General features: G+C 50.1%; 2 protein-coding genes across 2 annotated transcripts in view; one reads left to right on the top strand and one right to left on the bottom strand.

Moving 5' to 3' along the window:
* The window catches only part of FTSJ1 (FtsJ RNA 2'-O-methyltransferase 1), a 31,373-nt gene extending 14,437 nt beyond the window's left edge, over window positions 1–16,936 (bottom strand). Inside the window, exons 1-2 of the mRNA XM_077484857.1 lie at window positions 16,784–16,936; window positions 4,513–4,641 (exon numbers count right to left, since the gene is read on the bottom strand). Of these exons, the coding sequence (XP_077340983.1) occupies window positions 4,513–4,633 (121 nt within the window). The 5' untranslated portion in view covers window positions 4,634–4,641; window positions 16,784–16,936. The remainder of the gene's footprint in view (window positions 1–4,512; window positions 4,642–16,783) is intronic.
* SFT2D3 (SFT2 domain containing 3) lies at window positions 16,937–18,992 on the top strand. The gene has a single exon (XM_077484859.1). The coding sequence runs from the start codon at window positions 16,982–16,984 to the stop codon at window positions 17,594–17,596; it is 615 nt and encodes a 204-aa protein (XP_077340985.1). The 5' UTR covers window positions 16,937–16,981; the 3' UTR covers window positions 17,597–18,992.
* The last annotated feature ends 958 nt before the right edge of the window (window positions 18,993–19,950 follow it).

A 19,950-nucleotide genomic window follows, 5' to 3' on the forward strand; every position in this document is an offset into this window, starting at 1 on the left:
AACGTTTCACTGACACTCCCAGCAGTTCGCATAGGGCAGTGTGAACTGCCACCGGGAGGTATGCGATGCGGGAACCCGCAGCGGATTCGTGGCGTTCCCGCATTGCTGCAATGTGAACCCGGCCTCACAGCCAAAGGAACTGCCGGCTCTCTCTGTATGATCTACAGCTGACATGGTGCTGCACATGTGATTTACCTAGAACACCAGTCATTTGATTGCTTGACAGTTTGGTTGAAAGCTGACATAAGCACACTAGCAACTGGCTTGTTTCACACAGGCTTCAACTTGTACAAGAGCAGTATGAACAGCAAGCTTTTACAAAGCATTTACAGAGCTTTCGGCAAGCTTTGTTGAAGCTTTTAAAGTACCATTTAGCTCCACATTGCAAATGTTAGACATCCTAATGTGAGTACAGATTGCCACTTTAAACAAGCTGCTATCAAGCTTCAGCACTACTTGAAACGTATTGAAAGCCTCCTATCAGCTTGTTTAACCCCTTGGAGCCGGCACATCCTGGCCCTTTAAAGGGTTTAGGATGCCAGGAGGCAAGGCGGGTTTATGATCATGTCACTGCCGTGATTGGCGGTCACATAATTGGCCCCTTGGCGCCAAGGCCCACCCACTGAAAGGCTGCATATTTGTGTGCGGCCAGCTCCAAAGGGTTAAAGTGACAATCAGCACACCCATTGAATGTGGTTGTAAACTGCTGGTGGTTAAAAAAAAAAAAAAAAATGCCTGCATGGCAAAGTCATAATGTGCTAGTATGCATTGCATATTAGCACATTATGAGAAACTTACCTTAGAACGAAGCTAAACCCTCCCGCGCCGCGATGTCAATGCTGAGCCGACTGACATCTTCCCCCGGCCTTCCTTCTGGATATATAGATATAGATATATATAAAACACATTTCCAAACAAGAGCTATAGGGCTCTTTAAGGGCTTAAAGAAAGCTGTTCAAAGCTTGCTGTTCAGATTGTTCTTATACAAGCTGAAGCCCGTGTAAAACAGGCCTAAAGCCCTTGTACACACGGTCCGACATTCCTATGGAAAATGACCATGTTGTCAGATAATCCGACCCGTGTGTGGGCTCCATCGGACTGTTTCCGTCTGAATATCCGACCGACAAAGTTTAAGAGCTGGGCTGCAAAATTTTCCAACAAAACATGATCCGATGGGACTTTGTCCGATTGTTTGTAGAGAATTCCGATCGGACAAAGTGCCACGCATGCTCAGATCAAATTCCTACACCAAAGCTATTGGCTACTAGCCGAAACGTAGTCCCGTTGTAATGAAATAACGTCATCACGTTCTGAACGATCGGATTTTCCGACAACTTTGTCCGTGTGTATGCAACACCAGTTTGGGACAAAATCCGATGGATTTGGTTGTCGGAATGTCCGACCCGTGTGTACAAGGGGCTAACAGTTATCATTCAAGGACCCATTTTGGGAAATATTAAAATTGGTGGGTTTAGTTCAACTTTAATTCACAAAGCTTTACCACAAGGATAATGAGCTACATTTTAGCCATGTAAACGTAATTTTCAAATCTTTTTGGACTCAACTGAAAAAAAATTATCTTTTTTTTTTTTTTTTTACCTAATTACCTCCAGACAGTTCATTCTGAGATTTAAATAATCCTCAAAGGAGAAAAAACGGTCACTGTATAGACTTTGTAAAGCATATAAAAATACCAGCAAAAATGTAATATTTATATAAAACTGATGACCTAACCTGTAGCAAAAATACATTCTCCATGTTAAAGCAGATTGGAAGGTATTATACTTACCTCATTTCTAATAGCCCACGTCCCTCACTGGCATCTTCTCCCTGGGTGCTGGTCTTCAGGCATCTCCACTGGCCATAGCAGGATGACGCAACTCCTGCGCATGCACAGAAATCAGACGTTCCAGCACACAGGGACCAATGTCGGTGCTGTAAGCGGAGCTGCGCATGCACAGCTCAGTTTACATTGCCACAAGAGACTGCGAGCAGGAGGGTAGGTGTATTTTATTGCAGAATAGACATTGTATGCGTCTTCTGTGACAATAGACCACCTGCCTATTCTGATAAAATTAGCTCAGCTAAGCTTTGATACCCCAATTTACTGTTTCCCAAACCAATTACATTCAAGGCATGCTGTGAATGATAATGGATACAGTTATTTGCTTGTTACAATGCTCTCAACTGAACTGTCAAGCAATGAAATGGATGGCGACATAATGGATCACACGTGCAACACCATGGCACCTGCAGATCAGAGGCTAAAATTACAGCTTCGTTGGCTGTAAAAGGATAGGAGGGTTTAGTTCCACTACAAGCTTTGAAAATGAAAGCTAGATGCTGATTGGTTCGCAGCACAGCTAATCCAGAATCTACCTTCGACAATCTTAATTTCCCTCCATTTTCTTTCCCCCCCCCCCCCAAGAATGCTGCTGGTATTGTCCGAACTGAGCTATTCATTTAATCTTCCCTGGATATGGAGGTTTCGCTTTTGAGAGCCATAACAGTATTTTTGCGTTGAATTAGCCGAGTCCGGGATTTGGATAATAATCGATTAATACTCTAATATTGCACTGTGACTCTTGTATGACTGAAGGTGCACATCTGCGATCAATTATAGTTATCTTAACTTTATAACAAATGGTTATTTATGAATTATGCTTTTTTTTATGCAATTTATTACTGTGGTATTTAAAGCGGTGGTCCGTCCACCACTGCAAAAATGAAATGCACATACGGCAGCTGCTGACTTTTAATAAATCGGACACTTACCTGTCCAGGAGTCCAGCGATGTCGGCAATGCAGCTGACCTTTTTATTAGTGGTCGGGTACTGCAACCTCCATTGTGAGTAAGGGAATCCGGCAGTGTAGCCTTACAGCTTCATGCCGGGAACCCTACTGCGCATGCGCGAGGCACCACTTTCCAGGCAGCAGGGGTAGGAGTACGGAGCCCCGCAGCGATGTCAATTCCCGCAGCTGAGGCTCCCGGAAATGGGGACAGCATACCTGTGAAAGACAGGAAACCTGCCCCTCCTTCAATAAGCAGAAGTTCCACTTTTGGGTGGAACTCCGCTTTAAGAACTAACTAACTTTATTATGGTGGCAGGGCCCCACTATAATTTTTGTCTATCTTGTTGGGGATTTATATCGGTTTAGTAAATCTTGTTCTGAATTAGTTACATTTTCAATTTAAACTTCAATTAAGATTTTTTGGATATTTATATTTACCGTATATACTCGAGTATAGGCCGACCCGAATATAAGCCGAGGCCCCCAATTTACCCCCAAAAAAACTGGCAAACTTATTGACTCGTGTATAAGCCGAGGGTAAGACATGCCTGTCCATCCCTGTGTGTGTGTCCGTCCATCCCTGTGTGTCCGTCCATCCCTGTGTGTCCGTCCATCCCTGTGTGTGTGTGTCTCCATCCATCCATCCATCCCTGTGTGTGTGTGTGTATCCGTGTGTGTGTGTGTGTGTGTGTGTGTGTGTGTGTGTGTGTGTGTGTGTGTGTGTGTGTGTGTGTGTCCAGCCTACCTGTGTCCTGAGCCTTTGTCCCGAGCCTCCGTCCCGTGCCGAGCCTCCTTGCCTCCGTGCCTCGCCGCCGTGCCTCGCCGCCGTGCCTCGCCGCCGTGCCTTGCCTCCGGTCCCGTCCCGTCCCGTCCCGTGCCGTGCCGTCCTGTGCCTTGCCTCCGTCCCGTGCCCTCTTCGTTCGTCGGCGGCCATTGTAAAATTCAAAAGCTGCGCCGCCGCCTTCGCCTGTGATAGGCGGAACACTGAATTTCCCAGCAGCCTGTGTTCCGCCTATCACAGACGTCGTATCATCCTCGTCCGTAGTACGAGGATGATACGAAGTCCGTGATAGGCGGAATACAGGCTGCTGGGAAATTCAGTGTTCCGCCTATCACAGGCGAAGGGGGAGCCGGAGGCGCGGCTTTTGAATCAGAATGGCCGCTGTCTGTCTGCTCGACACGCTGATCGAGCGGGCAGACAGCGATGACTCGAGTATAAGCCGAGGGGGGCACTTTCAGCCTCAAAAAAGAGGCTGAAAATCTCGGCTTATACTCGAGTATATACGGTACACACATCTTAACATACAGCTTATTCTAAAGCACTTTTCTTTTTACACGCCCCTGTCTGACGGCACAGCTGGGTGGTTACCTGGCTTTTCTCTACTGCAAACAAGCAGTGCAGTTTGGATGCATTCATGTCCCCAGTCTGTGACTGGACAGTAAAGGACCAGCAACAGACTGATAAAGTTATCTCTCTGTTCACTCTGTGCTCTCCTTCTGTCAACATGTTCCTTTTCAGCACACCCGATTGGCTGTACTGCTTCCCCTACCTCTCCTGGCCGAACAGAGACTCCAGAAAGCTGTGGCTGCCTGAATACAGTAGCAGTCAGTGGACATTCCTTCATCCATGCCGTTTAGTGGGCCGAAAAAAAAGAAACCTGAATGTGTGAGGAGCTCAACACAGTGCAGTACCACATAAAAGCTCTAACAACACAATACCTTGAAAGAGTTGGTATTCCTCATCCAGCTGAAGCAGTTTGAATGCACTTCGCGCTCTCCAGCCTTCCTCTTTTGCTAAGCGATAATAAATATCCCGCTTGTCTTTTGATGATCGCCCCATTAGGAATTCTAAAGAGAAAATGATGCAAAAAAAAAAAAACACACAAGGAGGTGTGCACTTTAGCTCTGTGGGAGAAAGCTCAGAAAGAGCATACAAACTTCATGAAAATATTGTTCTTGACCGAATAAAAGACAGTCAGTCACCCTGTCCATTTCACAACTAGTTGATCCTCACCATTGCTATGATCCCCCACTGCAACATTGTTTCACTGCAGTCCCCCACCACTACAACACTGGTCCCTCCCGTTAGGACCCTTTCACAAAGTGGGGACCGACCAGGTCCGCCTGTCAGGTTTTTTTTTTTTTAAGGTAGATCCAATCGGACCATCCATTGCTCTCTATGGAGCGGTGGATGTAAACAAACAGGTGTCCGTTTACATCCGCCGACATCTGACCCGTACTGCTAAAAACAGGCGGATGGGGGGATCCGTTTCCCATCCATCTGGCGGATCTAATGACAGTCGGATGTAAACAGACAGGCGGCCCATTTACATCTGACCGCCCACAGAGGGAAGTGACCTGTGTCGGCTCTGCATAATTGGAGCAGACACGGACCTGTCATCAGCCTGCTCAGCAGGGATTAGTGGACAGACCCCGCACTGAGCAGGCAGGGTCCGCCCATGTGAAAGAGCCCTTACTTTCAAGGCACGCATTGAAAGATAACGGTTATAGTAATTAGTGCGCTTATCTTAGCTCTCAACCAAATGGTCAGGCCATCGAATGGCTGGTGTCACAATGGATCACATATGCAGGACAATGGCGGGACCATGGAATCTGCAGATCAAATAGAGGCGACGATAGCAGCTTCCTTGGCTGTAAAAGATAAGAGGGGTTAATTCTGCTTTAAGGCACATTTAAATAATCTGAGCTCCAGGAAAACAAAAATCCTTTCTTTGCAGAGGGATTAACCCCCCACTGCAGTGATTAAATACTTATGGCTAGGATAGCAATATAAAAACAAAAAAAACTAGAGATGCACCGAAATTTCGGCCGCCGAAACATATCGGCCGAAAATGGCCCTTTCGGCAATTTGCCGAAAGGAAAAACGGCCGATAATTGAGCCGAAAATGGGGCGGGGCCTGGGCGGAGCACCGCCCCCGCCCCTGGTGCCGCCCATCACGGGAGGTGTATAGCGCAGGAGAGCCGCCTCCGCCGTCTGGTTCAATAGAGCGCAGGTGTCTTGTCAAATAGCGTCCTCCATCGGATAGTGTCCGCTGCGTACTGCGCATGCGCAGTGCACAGGAACACATATTCCGAAAATTGCCGAGGATGAACGGCACCTGCGCCGTGAGTCCAGGTTCCATCCCCACTATCCAAGTGGACATAGAGTTAGAATAAAAAAGAGCCGAGCGCAGCGAGGCCGAGCCCGAAGCATGGCGAGCGAAGCTCGCCCGCGAGGGGCCCTCTAAAATTCACAACCCTATGTCCGCTTGGATGGTGGGGCTACCACCTCCACTCACGGCGCAGGCGCCGTTCAGCTTCGGAGATTTTCCGAAGCTTCGTCTGCTCCGTACTGCGCATGCGCAGTACGGAGCGGACACCATTTGATGGGCGGACTCTATTAGGCAGAACACCGGGAACATCACAGCTTTAATTTCAATAGCTGTGTGTTCCCCCGTCGCGCGCCGTCGCATACAGCCCCTCCCTCTTGTTCGGGGAACTTTGATAGACAGATCACCCGTCCAGATTGGACGGGGGATCTGTCTATCACAGTTCCCCGGACAAGGGGGAGGGGCTGTATGCCACGGCGCGCGACGGGGGAACACACAGCTATTGAAATTAAAGCTGTGATATTCCCGGCGCTCTATTGAACCAGACGGCAGAGGCGGCACTCCTCTCTCTTTGCTGCATCACTGGCTGCACGAGGGGACACCACACTTATTTCTTTTATCATGTCGCCAGTCTCTGACCACCTCCTGTACCATGTCGCCAGTCTCTGACCACCTCCTGTACCATGTCGCCAGTCTCTGACCACCTCCTGTACCATGTCGCCAGTCTCTGACCACCTCCTGTACCATGTCGCCAGTCTCTGACCACCTCCTGTACCATGTCGCCAGTCTCTGACCACCTCCTGTACCATGTCGCCAGTCTCTGACCACCTCCTGAACCATGTCGCCAGTCTCTGACCACCTCCTGAACCATGTCGCCAGTCTCTGACCATCTCCTGTACCATGTCGCCAGTCTCTGACCACCTCCTGTACCATGTCGCCAGTCTCTGACCACCTCCTGTACCATGTCGCCAGTCTCTGACCACCTCCTGTACCATGTCGCCAGTCTCTGACCACCTCCTGTACCATGTCGCCAGTCTCTGACCACCTCCTGTACCATGTCGCCAGTCTCTGACCACCTCCTGTACCATGTCGCCAGTCTCTGACCACCTCCTGTACCATGTCGCCAGTCTCTGACCACCTCCTGTACCATGTCGCCAGTCTCTGACCACCTCCTGTACCATGTCGCCAGTCTCTGACCACCTCCTGTACCATGTCGCCAGTCTCTGACCACCTCCTGTACCATGTCGCCAGTCTCTGACCACCTCCTGTACCATGTCGCCAGTCTCTGACCACCTCCTGTACCATGTCGCCAGTCTCTGACCACCTCCTGAACCATGTCGCCAGTCTCTGACCACCTCCTGAACCATGTCGCCAGTCTCTGACCACCTCCTGAACCATGTCGCCAGTCTCTGACCATCTCCTGTACCATGTCGCCAGTCTCTGACCACCTCCTGTACCATGTCGCCAGTCTCTGACCCCCTCCTGTACCATGTCGCCAGTCTCTGACCACCTCCTGTACCATGTCGCCAGTCTCTGACCACCTCCTGAACCATGTCGCCAGTCTCTGACCACCTCCTGAACCATGTCGCCAGTCTCTGACCACCTCCTGAACCATGTCCCCAGTCTCTGACCACCTCCTGAACCATGTCGCCAGTCTCTGACCACCTCCTGAACCATGTCGCCAGTCTCTGACCACCTCCTGAACCATGTCGCCAGTCTCTGACCACCTCCTGAACCATGTCCCCAGTCTCTGACCACCTCCTGAACCATGTCCCCAGTCTCTGACCACCTCCTGAACCATGTCCCCAGTCTCTGACCACCTCCTGAACCATGTCCCCAGTCTCTGACCACCTCCTGAACCATGTCGCCAGTCTCTGACCATCTCCTGAACCATGTCCCCAGTCTCTGACCACCTCCTGAACCATGTCCCCAGTCTCTGACCACCTCCTGAACCATGTCGCCAGTCTCTGACCACCTCCTGTACCATGTCCCCAGTCTCTGACCATCTCCTGAACCATGTCCCCAGTCTCTGACCACCTACTGTACCATGTCCCCAGTCTCTGACCACCTCCTGTATAAAAATATTTTTTAAAAACAGTCATTTTGGGTATCGGTGCTGTTTCGGTATCGGTTTCGGTTTTCGGCCTAGTGTATTTTTCATTTTCGGTATCGGTTTCGGCACCAAAAAACCCATTCGGTGCATCCCTAAAAAAAACTTTTTGGATTACCCGTTCCCCACTACCGCAGGCTGCCTCCCACTTTAAAGGGGTTGTAAAGGTTTGTTTTTTATTTTCTAAATAGGTTCCTTTAAGCTAGTGCATTGTTGGTTCACTTACCTTTTCCTTCGATTTCCCTTCTAAATGTTTTTTTTTCTTTGTTTACTTTGTTTGAATTTCTCACTTCCTGTTCCTCCTCAGTAAGCTTGGTCTGGCTGACTAAACACCGCTCGGATGATGGTGTGAAGTTTACTGAGGAGAAACAGGAAGTGAGAAATTCAGACAAAGAAAAAAAACATTTAGAAGGGAAATCAAAGGAAAAGGTAAGTGAACCAACAATGCACTAGCTTAAAGGAACCTATTTAGAAAATAAAAAATGAAGCTTTACAACCCATTTAAGCCTCCAGCTTCTCCTCCCCCGTGCTCCAGCAGTTGCACGTCTTCTGGTGTCATGGAAGACAATGCAGGGCCTCTCGCTTTGTATGGGACTTGATGACTCTGAGGTACAGTCCACAAGCTGGCGGAGTGTAGGGAAGAAGAGCAGAGTGATGGCTGCCGGGGGGATCAGGTAACTAAAAGTACTTTTTCTGGTAGAAAAGCGGGAGGCAGTCTGCGGTAGTGGGGGAGCAGGTAATCAAAACGTTTTTTTTTGTTTTTTTGTTTTTTTGCTACCCTAGCTATAATAATTTAAAGCGGGAGTCCACCGGGACTCCGCGTTTTTTTTTTTTTTTTTTAAAAGCCAGCAGCTACAAATACTGCAGCTGCTGACTTTTAAATAGTGACACTTACCTGTCCAGCGCGCCCGCGATGTCGGCACCCGAAGCCGATCGCTCGCTCGGCTGCCGGGTCCCGCCGCCATCTTGGGTATGGGAATCAGGAAATGGAGCCTTTCGGCTTCATTTCCCGGTTCCCTACTGCGCATGCGCGAGCCGCGCGGCGCAATCCGGACGGTCCCCGCTGCCTCTGGGAGCTGTGTGTTTCCCAGCAGGCAGCGGGGCACTTGCTGAAGGGGGCGGGCGCTTGCGGAACGGAGGCGTAACCTACGCTCGTTCCGCAGAGCGCTAGCCCGGAAGTGGGTGCAGTTACCTGGATTATCCAGGTAATTGCACCCCCCTCCCCCCTGAAAGGTGCCGATTGTGGCGCCGGAGGGGGGGGGGATTCCGATGAGCGGAGGTCCATTTTAGGGTGGACCTCCGCTTTAACTCTTGCAGTGAAGGCACAGCCAGGGAGGATTTTTTTATTTTCCTGGAGATTGGTTTTAAAGTGGAACTAAAGAAAAGTAAACTTAAAGTGGGGGGCCCCTTAAAAAAAATAAAAATTTTTTAAAAGTCAGCAGCTACAAATACTGCAGCTGCTGACTTTTTTTTTTTTTGAAAAAACAAGTTTATTGGGCAATGGTACAGGTTACAGGGAAAGAAAAAGGAAAGAATAAACAACCAATCAATGGTACATTCAGCGGTCAACAGCAAAAAACATCTAAATGCCGTATTAGCACAACAAGATATCCAGAGCATAGCTATATAAACAAAGTCAGATATACAGACATCAATATTGGAGTTGCAAAGTTCATTGAACTAAATAGCAGAAGGTGAAACATGATAGCACATAAGATCTAATCAAACCCAACCCTGACATGGACTCAGCTCCCACAAGTATCCGGGTCATTAAGCCAGCGATCCCAAATCTTATTAAATTTGCCAGGGCACCCCCTGTGTGTGTAGATAACTTTTTTCAGCGGTAAATTAGAGTTAACCTCAGCCACCCATGCCCCGAATGTCGGAGTCTCAGGCCGCATCCACAACCTGGCAATCAGTTTCCTCGCACTGAACAATGTTTCTTGGGTAAAGGTCGCATCGGAGGGTGCCTCCGGGGCGCCCAGCTCCAGGCCTAACAAACAAGCCTTAGGATCCATCAGAAGGGGGGAGCCCATTTGATCGTGCAGAAACCGTACCACCTGTAACCAGAAGGCCTGAATATCGGGGCAGGACCACAGTAGATGGTAAAAGGAGCACGGGAGGCTCCCACATCGCGGACACCCCGGCCCCAGGGAGGGCCTGTATCTACAGATCCGGGCCGGCGTAAGATATGACTTATGGAGGATATATAATTGAGTTAACCTATCTGGCACCCTAGGGGACACTCTCTTAACTGTAGTCATGATCTCCTCCCACTCCTCCCCCGAAATCGGGCCCACATCCTCCTCCCATCGGTATCTCGTATTCTCCGTAATTGCAGCTACCGATCTTCTTCTAAGGGAGTTGTATAGGGTCGAAATTAATTTTGTGGGCTCCTCTCCCACTATAACACCCACTACCGATAATTCCTGTGGATCCGGGAATCCCTCCCCGAATTGAGCCCGAAGGGCATGGGATAATTGTGCATAACGAAATAGCATATAGGCGGGGAGCTCAAACTCTCTTTGCAGCGCCTGGAAACCACGCACCCCTCGTGGGGAGACGACCTGGTATAGGTACATCACTCCCCGGGAGGCCCAGAGGTCCGCTCCCGGCAGCCCCCTGAGCTCCTTCAATTGGGAGTTGTACCATAGGGGTGTATGTGAGTGTATCCAGTCCGCTCCCAGCATCTTTTGTGCGATACCCCAGATCCGCCTGTGCTGTAGCAGTAATGGAGCAGATTTCCTCCTCCTCTCATTAGACTCTCTCCCCCTAAACAAGACCTGCAGGGGGGAATGGGCGCTACCAGAAGACCCCCCACAGAGTAGCGACTGGTATCTGGAAGCGTCCATCTTGTGGAGGTGAAAAAAGTGGGAGAGCTGAGCAGCTACGTAGTAGGCACGAAAGTCGGGGAGCGCAGCTCCTCCCATATCCGTAGGGTTTTTAAGAGTATTCCAGGCTAATTTATGTCTACCAGAGCCCCAGATAAAAGAATTTAGAATTGTGTCTATAGTTTTAAAATATTTAAGGGGGATAAGGGTAGGGGCCTGCCAGAGTTTGTAGAGGAATTTGGGGAGGAGGATCATCTTGATTAAATTTATCCGTCCCATGACACCTAGAGGGAGCCTAGCCCAAGATTGAGTTTTGGATTTTAAATATAAGATCAGTGGTTCTATATTAAGGGTTATATAATCGGAGGGATCCCTGGTGATCTGAACCCCCAGATACTGAATAGTGGCCACTCTACGCAGCGGAAGGGACAAAGTGTCCCTCTCCGGCGGAGAGAGGTCAATGGGAAGAATCAATGATTTTGCCCAATTTATAGTGAGGCCCGAGTGCCTACCGAACTCTTCAATAATACCCAGGGCCGCTCTCAGGGAGGGTCCCTCATCCGCAAGGTACAGAAGCATGTCGTCCGCGTACATGCTTACCGTTTCCGTTAGGGGCCCTGCTCTAAGACCCCCAACTTGGACGCTGGACCTAAGGGAGATAGCCAGTGGTTCTACTGCTAGGGCGTACAGGAGCGGCGACAAGGGACACCCCTGTCTGGTCCCGCGCCCCAGAGGAAAGGGCTCGGACAGGCAACCATTCACCGCCACGCGCGCCTCCGGGGAAAAATATAATATCTGGACCCATTGCAGAAACTTAGGCCCAAATCCAAAGCGCCGAAGGCACTCCCACAGATATCCCCACTCCACCGAATCAAACGCCTTGGCCGCGTCCAACGCCACCACGGCCCTGGTACCACCATTGTCGTGCGTGGCTTGTAAATTCATGTGGAGTCTACGAATATTCATGGCCGTATTTTTGCCAGGCATGAAACCGGTCTGATCCGGGTGGATAAGGGACAAAACGTGGGAGCACAATCGGGATGCCAGGATCTTGGCTAAGATCTTTATGTCCACCTGTAACAGGGAAATCGGACGAAATGAATCTAGGCAATGTGGGTCTTTGCCCGGTTTTGGAATGACTATAATCGTCGCTTGGCGCAGCGTTTCCGGAAGGGAAGTGGACTCAAATAAGTAATTATATAAATTTAGCAGCTCAGGGGCCAGAACGTCGGAGTATGTCGCGTAAAAATCCAGCGGTAGACCGTCGTGTCCCGGAGCCTTGGCCGCTGCCAGGGAAGATAACGCCACCACTACCTCGTCTAGTGAGATCGGAGCCTCCAGATCAGCTATCTGAGCTACCGATAATTGAGGGAAAGGAACATCTCGTAGAAAAGTTTGGGTCTCCTGAGCCGTGACCCCCACACGAGAGGCGTAGAGGTCAGCAAAGTAAGACCGGAACATCTCGGTCACCGCTCCCGGTTCAGACACAAGAGCGCCGCTCCCATCCATCAGCGACACCACTACAGGTGGCCTCGCATCCTGATGGGCGAGGTAAGCCAAAAGCCTACCCGCTCTCTCACCTTGTTCAAAAATCCGCTGCCGTGTAAAAAAATGCTTGCGTTTAGCCTGCTCAAAGTGTAGTTGGTCAAGAACACGGGTCTGAAGCCTGAGGGCCGAGGCATTCGCCTCAGTGGGATGTGACGTAAACTCCCGGGTGATAACCTCCAACTGCTCCTCCGCCTGGCGGAGGATCAGTTTAGAGGAACATTTTAATCTATTTATCCGCCTGATCAACAAGGACCGTGCATGCAGTTTAAAAGCCTCCCAAACATGTCCACCCGTAGCCGTCCCCCTATTAGCTGCAAAAAAATTACTCCATTCCCCAGACAGGTCGTCTCTCTCCTCCAGCGCTTTCAGCCAGAAGGGATTCAGGCGCCAGCCCCTAGGCCCCAGTTGTTGCATCAGAGACAGGGTAGCCCAACAGGGGGCGTGATCTGAGAGGGACCGCGCATGAAACCCTGCATCCTCCAGCTGAGGGAGTAGGACATTTGACGTCAAAATATAGTCTATGCGGGACATAGTAGAGTGCGTAGCCGAAAAACAGGAGTATACCCGGGATGTGGGGTTTCTATAGCGCCACACATCTGTCAATGCAAATTCCCGAAGGGTGCGACTCAGCCTAGACCCCATATGGATCGCAGGGGCAGAGCCACCCCGAAGTCTATCTATGCTTGGGTCAAGGGCAAGGTTGAAGTCCCCTAGCCAGATGGCCGGGGTATCAGGGTATCGGGCCATATATGACATGCCCTCAGACACGACAGCAGCCGAGTATGGGGGCGGTATGTATACTGCCAGAATCAGAAACCTCCTGCCCTGAATAGTGCAATTAAGAAATATAAACCTGCCCTGGGGATCAGTCCGCAAATCAAGGAGGTGAAAGGGCACTGTCTTGGCTATTAATAAGGAAACTCCTCTGGAATATGGAGTGTGGGTAGCGTGGTAAGTCCAGCCAACCCACGGCCTCCGAAGCGCCAGCTGTAGCTGGCCCGTTACATGCGTTTCCACCAGCACCATAATGTCTGCTCTGTAGGATTTGAGGCATGCAAAGACTGCCGTACGCTTTAACTTATCTCTAATCCCACGGACATTCCACGTCAAAAATTTAACTGGGGCCATTTACTAGTGGCGTTTAAATGATACAACTCGCTAGGCGGACTGACCCCCAGTGCAGAGCCCAGCATAACTCTCGATTTTCCCACCCACCATCTCATCATCAGACATTGAAGTATTTCCCTTTGTACCATAACCCCAAAAAACAACAACCAAGAAAATAACATGAACCCAAACCCCCAAACCACCCCCCCACCCCCCACCCAGCTCTCAGTCCTTCCAACTGAACTGGAGCACACGTCCCCAAACATCCAAACCTTCGCCCTCATCCCCCGTAGCGAATGCAGCCAGCAGAACCTCCCTCCACTGCTCGGACTGCACACAGCCACACGGGGATAGGTCGGGCGTTTAACTACACAGGGGGCGACTACTCGCTGCATAAGGCGCATAGAGTAGCCCATCGGGCTAAGCCGTAAAACAAGGGTCACAGCCTCCGCCCCCGGTGCCAACAAAAACAAAGGGGTGATCCCATCAGCGACACATGTGGAATAGGCAAATCAATATTGGGGTCAATAACAGAGAAGACAGAAGAACTGAGGTAAGGCGATCAGAAACAGAGCAAAAAAAGAGGAGGAAAAGAGAAGAGGAGAGGAAAAAGAAGGGAAGAAAGAGGGGGGCACACGTCCCAGCACGGAATACCCACGGTAAAGGGCAGCCCGAGGAAAACTCGGGGCCACGCTGTAAAAAGTTTCAAGTCCATTTCAGGTAGAATGAGGAGAAGCAAAGGCCGTAAGCAGTCCGGCAGGGCACTCCAGAATAGGTGCAGGTCATCTACTGCCCTCGCAACAGTCTAATGGGAACAAAACAGGCACGGGCCGCCTTGGGGAAGGCCCACAGTGGTAGCAGTCATCATCAGTATGATGTTCGGTAATAGGTAGGCCATTCCAAGATAAGTACCTCTTCACCGGTGATAGGTAAGTATATCGGGGAGGTGAAACTCTAGGACAACATCCCAAATTAGGGGGACCGGGCCAGTCACTGCACCCGGCGGTTCCTATCAGCCTCCCTCCTTTCCAACCAGTCCATCGCCTGCGCCGGGTCATCAAAGAAATGAGCTCGGTCTTCGCCCAGAACTCGCAGCCGCGCTGGGTACATCATAGCATATTTCAAATGTTGGATTCTCAGCCTCTTCTTAACTTCCATGAAGCGGGCGCGCTGTTTTTGCACTTCTGCAGAGAAGTCTGGAAACGCCATAACATGGCCTGCTTGAAACGGAATGTTGCCCTTCTCCCTGCTAAGACGCAGAATCGCATCTCTGTCCCGAAAGTTGAGCAGTTTGGCGATAAACGTACGTGGTGGTGCGCCTTCCGGCGGGCGCCTCGCTGGCATGCGATGCGCTCGTTCCACAACGAAGGTATTAGAAAATGCTTCCCGACCGTAGGTGTTGGTCAAAAGAGTCTCTAGAAAAGTAGACGGATCGTGGCCCTCTGCTCCCTCCGGCAGGCCGATAAACCGAACGTTCGACCTGCGCGCCCTGTTTTCTAGATCATCTTGCTTTTGAGCTAGAAGATGGAGTTGGCGCCTCACCTCCTCGTGGGATTGCTGGAGCGGATGTAGCTCGTCTTCCACCCGACCAAGCCTGTCCTCGGCCTCCTTCACACGATCCCTGATCTTGGACATGTCCTGCCGCATGAGAGAGATGTCGACTTTGATCTCCTCAATCTTGGTTGTAAGGGAAGATTGGCAGGCAGATATAGCTTCAAGCACCTTGTCCGTGTCGTTTGCCGCCGGAGGGGTTGCGGGAGGCGAGGAAGCGCCATCTTGGGCCGGCTCTCTATCCTGCCTACGGAATTTCTCCAAGGAAGCCGCCGCCGAGCTGTGCTTCTTTGACGGAGACATGTCTGGAAGGATGACCGGACCCCTATCCGCCAATTCTCCGTGCTAAAAAGGCAGTCGCTGAGGGCAGGATAAGCGTACAGGATATACCGGGAGCGGAGCGCAACTCACTTGCGACCTACTCCATCGCCGTCCAGGCCACGCCCCGCAGCTGCTGACTTTTAATAATCGGACACTTACCTGTCCCAGGGTCCAGCGATGCGGGGGGACAAAGCCCCCCTTGGTCCCCGCTCCGCTCTCAGCACAGGCATTCTTACTGCGGGCACCCGGTTGTGGCTTCACAGCCGGGCATACACTGCGCATGCACGAGCGGCGCCGGCGCCGTGATACGCCGCACAGTCATCTGGGTCACGTGACAGGTCCCAGATAACTGTGCGGTGCAAGGGGAAGTGATGTCACCAGCCCAGGCATTGAAGAAGGCAGACTACGAGGGACCCCCTAGCAACAGGCATTTAGAGGTGAGTTAAAAAAAAATCCAATTTTTTTTTTTTTATGAATTTTCAGCAATTTTTTTTTTTTGGTGGCAACACCACTTTAAGTTTCCGTCGACGTTTCTCATCTCTTCTTGGTGCTGGCCTTCAGCCATCTTCATTGGCTGGTGCAAAGAGATGTGACTCCAGCGCATGCGCAGAAGGCAGTCGTTCTGGCACACAGAGATCGGGTTGGCGGTGTAAGCTGAGCTTCGCATGCACAGCTCAGTTCACATGTCAGGGAAGACATCAAGGGGGCAGGTAGGGGCATTTTTTTTGCAGAAGAGACATTGCATAAACACCTGACAGAAACGTTAAACCTTCACCCACTCTATCCAAAGCTGGCTATGGACTCCAGGACACTGTGCATCCTGGTTTGTCTTAAAGAGGAAGTAAACCCTGATGAGTTTACTTCCTCTTTCATTCCCTGCAAAGGTAAAGCATAATGGACTACTATGCATCGCATCGCATCGCATAGTAGTCCATTATGTGTCACTTACCTGACACAGGAGCCAGCGATGTCACCGCTGTCCCCTGTAGTCCGGCGCATCCATCTTCTCGGTGGGGTCTCGCTGCTCTGCCGCTGTCATTCGGCGAAGCCGCGATGACGTCACTCCCGCGCATGGGAGCCAACACGCACGGCATCTTCGTCGTTGACGGTGCCACGCTCAGTGCGCCTGCGCGCCGTAGACAGCGGTGCCTGTCTTTCGGCAAATATCTCCTAAACCGTATAGGTTTAGGAGATATTTCTTGGACCTACAGGCAAGTCTTAATCTAGGCTTTCCTGTAGGTCAAAGTGTGTTGTAAGGGTTTACAGCCACTTTAATGCTGCTGAGATCTGAGTCACACAGAGGAAATGATCATAGGGCCCCAGAGGCTCCCTAGTTGCTGAAGGCCAGGATTTCCATAAATTGGGTTCCTGGGCAGAACTGTAGCAGTCCTTATCATGCACGGAACACTCACCTCCTGCTTTCTAAACCTGTCCGGGAACAGTCAGACGGACAAATCCGGCCACCACGCACCAGTACTTTGTTTAGTCTCCAACAAAATGGCCGCGAGCATAACAGACACAGACCTCTAGTGGCGACCACTATGTACAGTGGCCCGGATGTTTTCGACAATCTTTATTTACACAGAGACAAAGGCGGAAGTGTCGCCGCTATGGCGGACCTTGGTAGACAGTTGCAGGAGTACGTGGCTCAAAACAAAGCTGGAAATAGTGGCAGCGCTCCCTCGGCGCCTTCATCCTCTGGGGAGCGCTCAGAAGGCGGGTGGAAGGCCTGGCTCTCCCCTCCCAGCACTGGCTTGTCCTGGTCATGGACTCCTGTGGATCCAGACCCTCTGCTGCCAGGGATGTCAGGGTCTCAGAGGCTGATTGGAGCTGTAATGTGCGCAGGAATGGCTGCATTGTGTTTCGCCCTGTCTGGTCTGTATGTGCCTCTGCTGCTGCTCCGCGCCCGCAAATTCGCCATGCTATGGTCCATGGGGTCCCTCCTGGGCCTGTGCGCTGCGGCCCTCCTGCGGGGCCCCAGTCGGCTGCTGCGAGAGCTCGATCCGTGGCTCCTGCTATATCTGGTGGCACTTGGCGGGACGCTGTATTCCGCACTGGGGATCCGCAGTACTTCTCTCACTGTGCTGGGGGCTGGCGCGCAGATCATCACCGGAGCCGCCCTGCTGCTGGGGATGCTCCCAGGCGGAGCCGCGGGTAGACGGTATATCAGTGGACTTTGTGGAAGCCTGGTGAGGAAAGGAGTCTCCAAAGCCCTACCAGTGTGAGAAGCCACCCATGAACACCAGGAGACCACTATGGGACCCATGCCGGACTAAAGGCTCTGCTTCGGTGTTCATTTTTGCAAAAGAATGTTCAAAACCATAACAGTGTGAAAAGCGACCCATAAAAAAAATCCAAGGGAATGCTATAGGGCCCACGCTGGACTAAGGGCTCTGCTCGGTTCATTTTAGGAAATGAGTCTTCAAACCCTGCAAGTGTGAGGAGTCGCCCATGGACACCAGGAGACCACTATGGGACCCGTGACGGACCAAGGGTTCTTCTTTGTTGTTCAATTTTGTAAAGAAGTCTCTTTAAAGCCCCTATCAGTGTGAACAGTGACCAATAAAAGAGACCGCCTTGGGACCCAATCCCGGACTAAGGGCCACGCTCTGGTGTTGGGTTCCTGAGATTTCTGTGTGAACCTGAGATGACTTAAAAGCCCTGCTGTGGTTGAGACTCTTCCTGGATTAATCAAAAACACAAAGACTGGCCCTCCTAATGGTTTAACCATTTTGTTTAACTATGCGGTAAACTTGAGTAGTTAAAATGGAATTCAAGGATAACCTAACTACTCTGAAAACTCTCCCCCTTCCTAACACCTATGCTTACTAACCTGTGTAAGAAAAATGTGTATACTTGCCTGCTTTCAGGCAGCTCCAGTTCGGTTATGTGATCCCGCTCCCCTGTGTTGGCGAGCACCACTGCAGGGGAAAGGAAGGAGCACCAACAATCGATGGGTCATAGCCTATAAATGACATCACTGCTGCAGGTGTAACCAGCGCTGGCTGGCACAGAGGAGACCACGTGACCGGAGAAGAGTGAAAATAATTTATCCTCCAATTCCACTTTAACAACTCCCTGCTGCAACAAGTCAGCACAGACCTATGAGAGAGGAATAACTGCCCTAGTCGAAAACCTGACAGGGCCTAGCCAGAAGATTTGTCTTTCAGCAAGACAATGAGGGACATTTACTAAAACTGCTGCACACAGAATCTGGTGTGGCTGTGCATAGTAACCAATCAGCTTCTCACTTTCGCTTGTTTTTAATTAAGATTTTACAAAAAAAAAAAAAAAAAGCAATAGAAGCCAATTGGTTTACGATGCATAGCTGCACCAGATTCTGTGCGCAGCAATTTTAGTAAATCGCTCTCAGTGATCCCAGACATAGAGTTCATGTCATGAAATGGCCAAATTGAGAAATATTGTGTGCAGATGTGCAAAACTAGACCTATCCACACAGACTTACTACTGTTATTACTTTGCCTATTTTTAATACTGACTGGAAGAGGGTGAATGCTTATGTACTTCAGTATAATGTAATTTAAATCACTTTGCAGAGATTCTTTATTTTACAATTCTTGTATATTAAACACTAATAAAAAAAAAAAAAAATCATTACAATATGTATGCTGTATTATTCATAAGATTATAGAAACACAACTACAACATCCACCTTAGAAGAATATCATTCACCCACCAGGTGAGACCCGGGTCCAAGATATAAAGTGTGCTTAAATACAATAAAGACATACAGTCATATGTGAATCAAATAATTCATATAAACAAATATTTATATATTAAATCTATGAATTTGTTTAAATACAGACAATTATGGGGGTGATTTACTAAATCTGGAGAGTGCAAAATCTAGTGCAACCGTGCATGGTAGCCAATTAGCTTTTAACTTCAGCTTGTGTCCAATTAAGACTTTGACAAGGAAAAAAAAAACTGGGCAGCAGCCCCCCCCCCCCCCTATTATTTACCTGAACCCCATCATGATCCGCGATGTTGCATGAGAGCCCTGGCTCTTCGGGGACTCTCCCTCCTCATTGGAGATGGCAGCGGCAGACATTGGCTCCTGCTGATGTCAATCACAGCCAGGGAGCTAATGAGGTAAGAGAGGTGGCAGGCCAGAGTCAGATCTCTGTGTATGAATGGACCCGCACAGCCACTGCTTGGGTTTAGCCTGCATGGGTGCCCCCAGTGCAAGCTTGGGGCTTCCTCCGGGGCAGGAGTAAGGGGCCAGGAGCGAGGGACCCAAGAAGAGGAGGATCTGAGCTATTCTGTGCAAAAATTGCTGCACAGAGCTTGTAAGTATAACAAGCCTTTAATATCACTTTAAATAGACCCATAAGTTAGCTACAAAGGTCTGCAGAGGAATAGTAGACGCCCTTTAAAATGTATACCCTAACAATTAAAGTGGTTATAAAGTCTAAACAATCTTTGTATTAACCACATTTGCAGACCAGCCGCCGCAGTTATACTACGGCAGGTCGGCTCTATTCGCTGTAGCTGTAATAGATACAGTGGGCGTGCATACACCCGTCTGTATCTAGTGATTAGGAACCGTGATCTCTCT

This window comes from Lithobates pipiens, unplaced genomic scaffold, assembly GCF_037356315.1.
Source record: "Lithobates pipiens isolate NorthernLeopardFrog02 unplaced genomic scaffold, aLitPip1_a1.2 Scaffold_166, whole genome shotgun sequence".
Taxonomy (NCBI): domain Eukaryota; kingdom Metazoa; phylum Chordata; class Amphibia; order Anura; family Ranidae; genus Lithobates; species Lithobates pipiens.

Bases quoted from the DNA above. Each gene is read 5' to 3' on its own strand.
- SFT2D3 (XM_077484859.1), top strand. From the start codon at position 16,982: ATGGCGGACCTTGGTAGACAGTTGCAGGAGTACGTGGCTCAAAACAAA.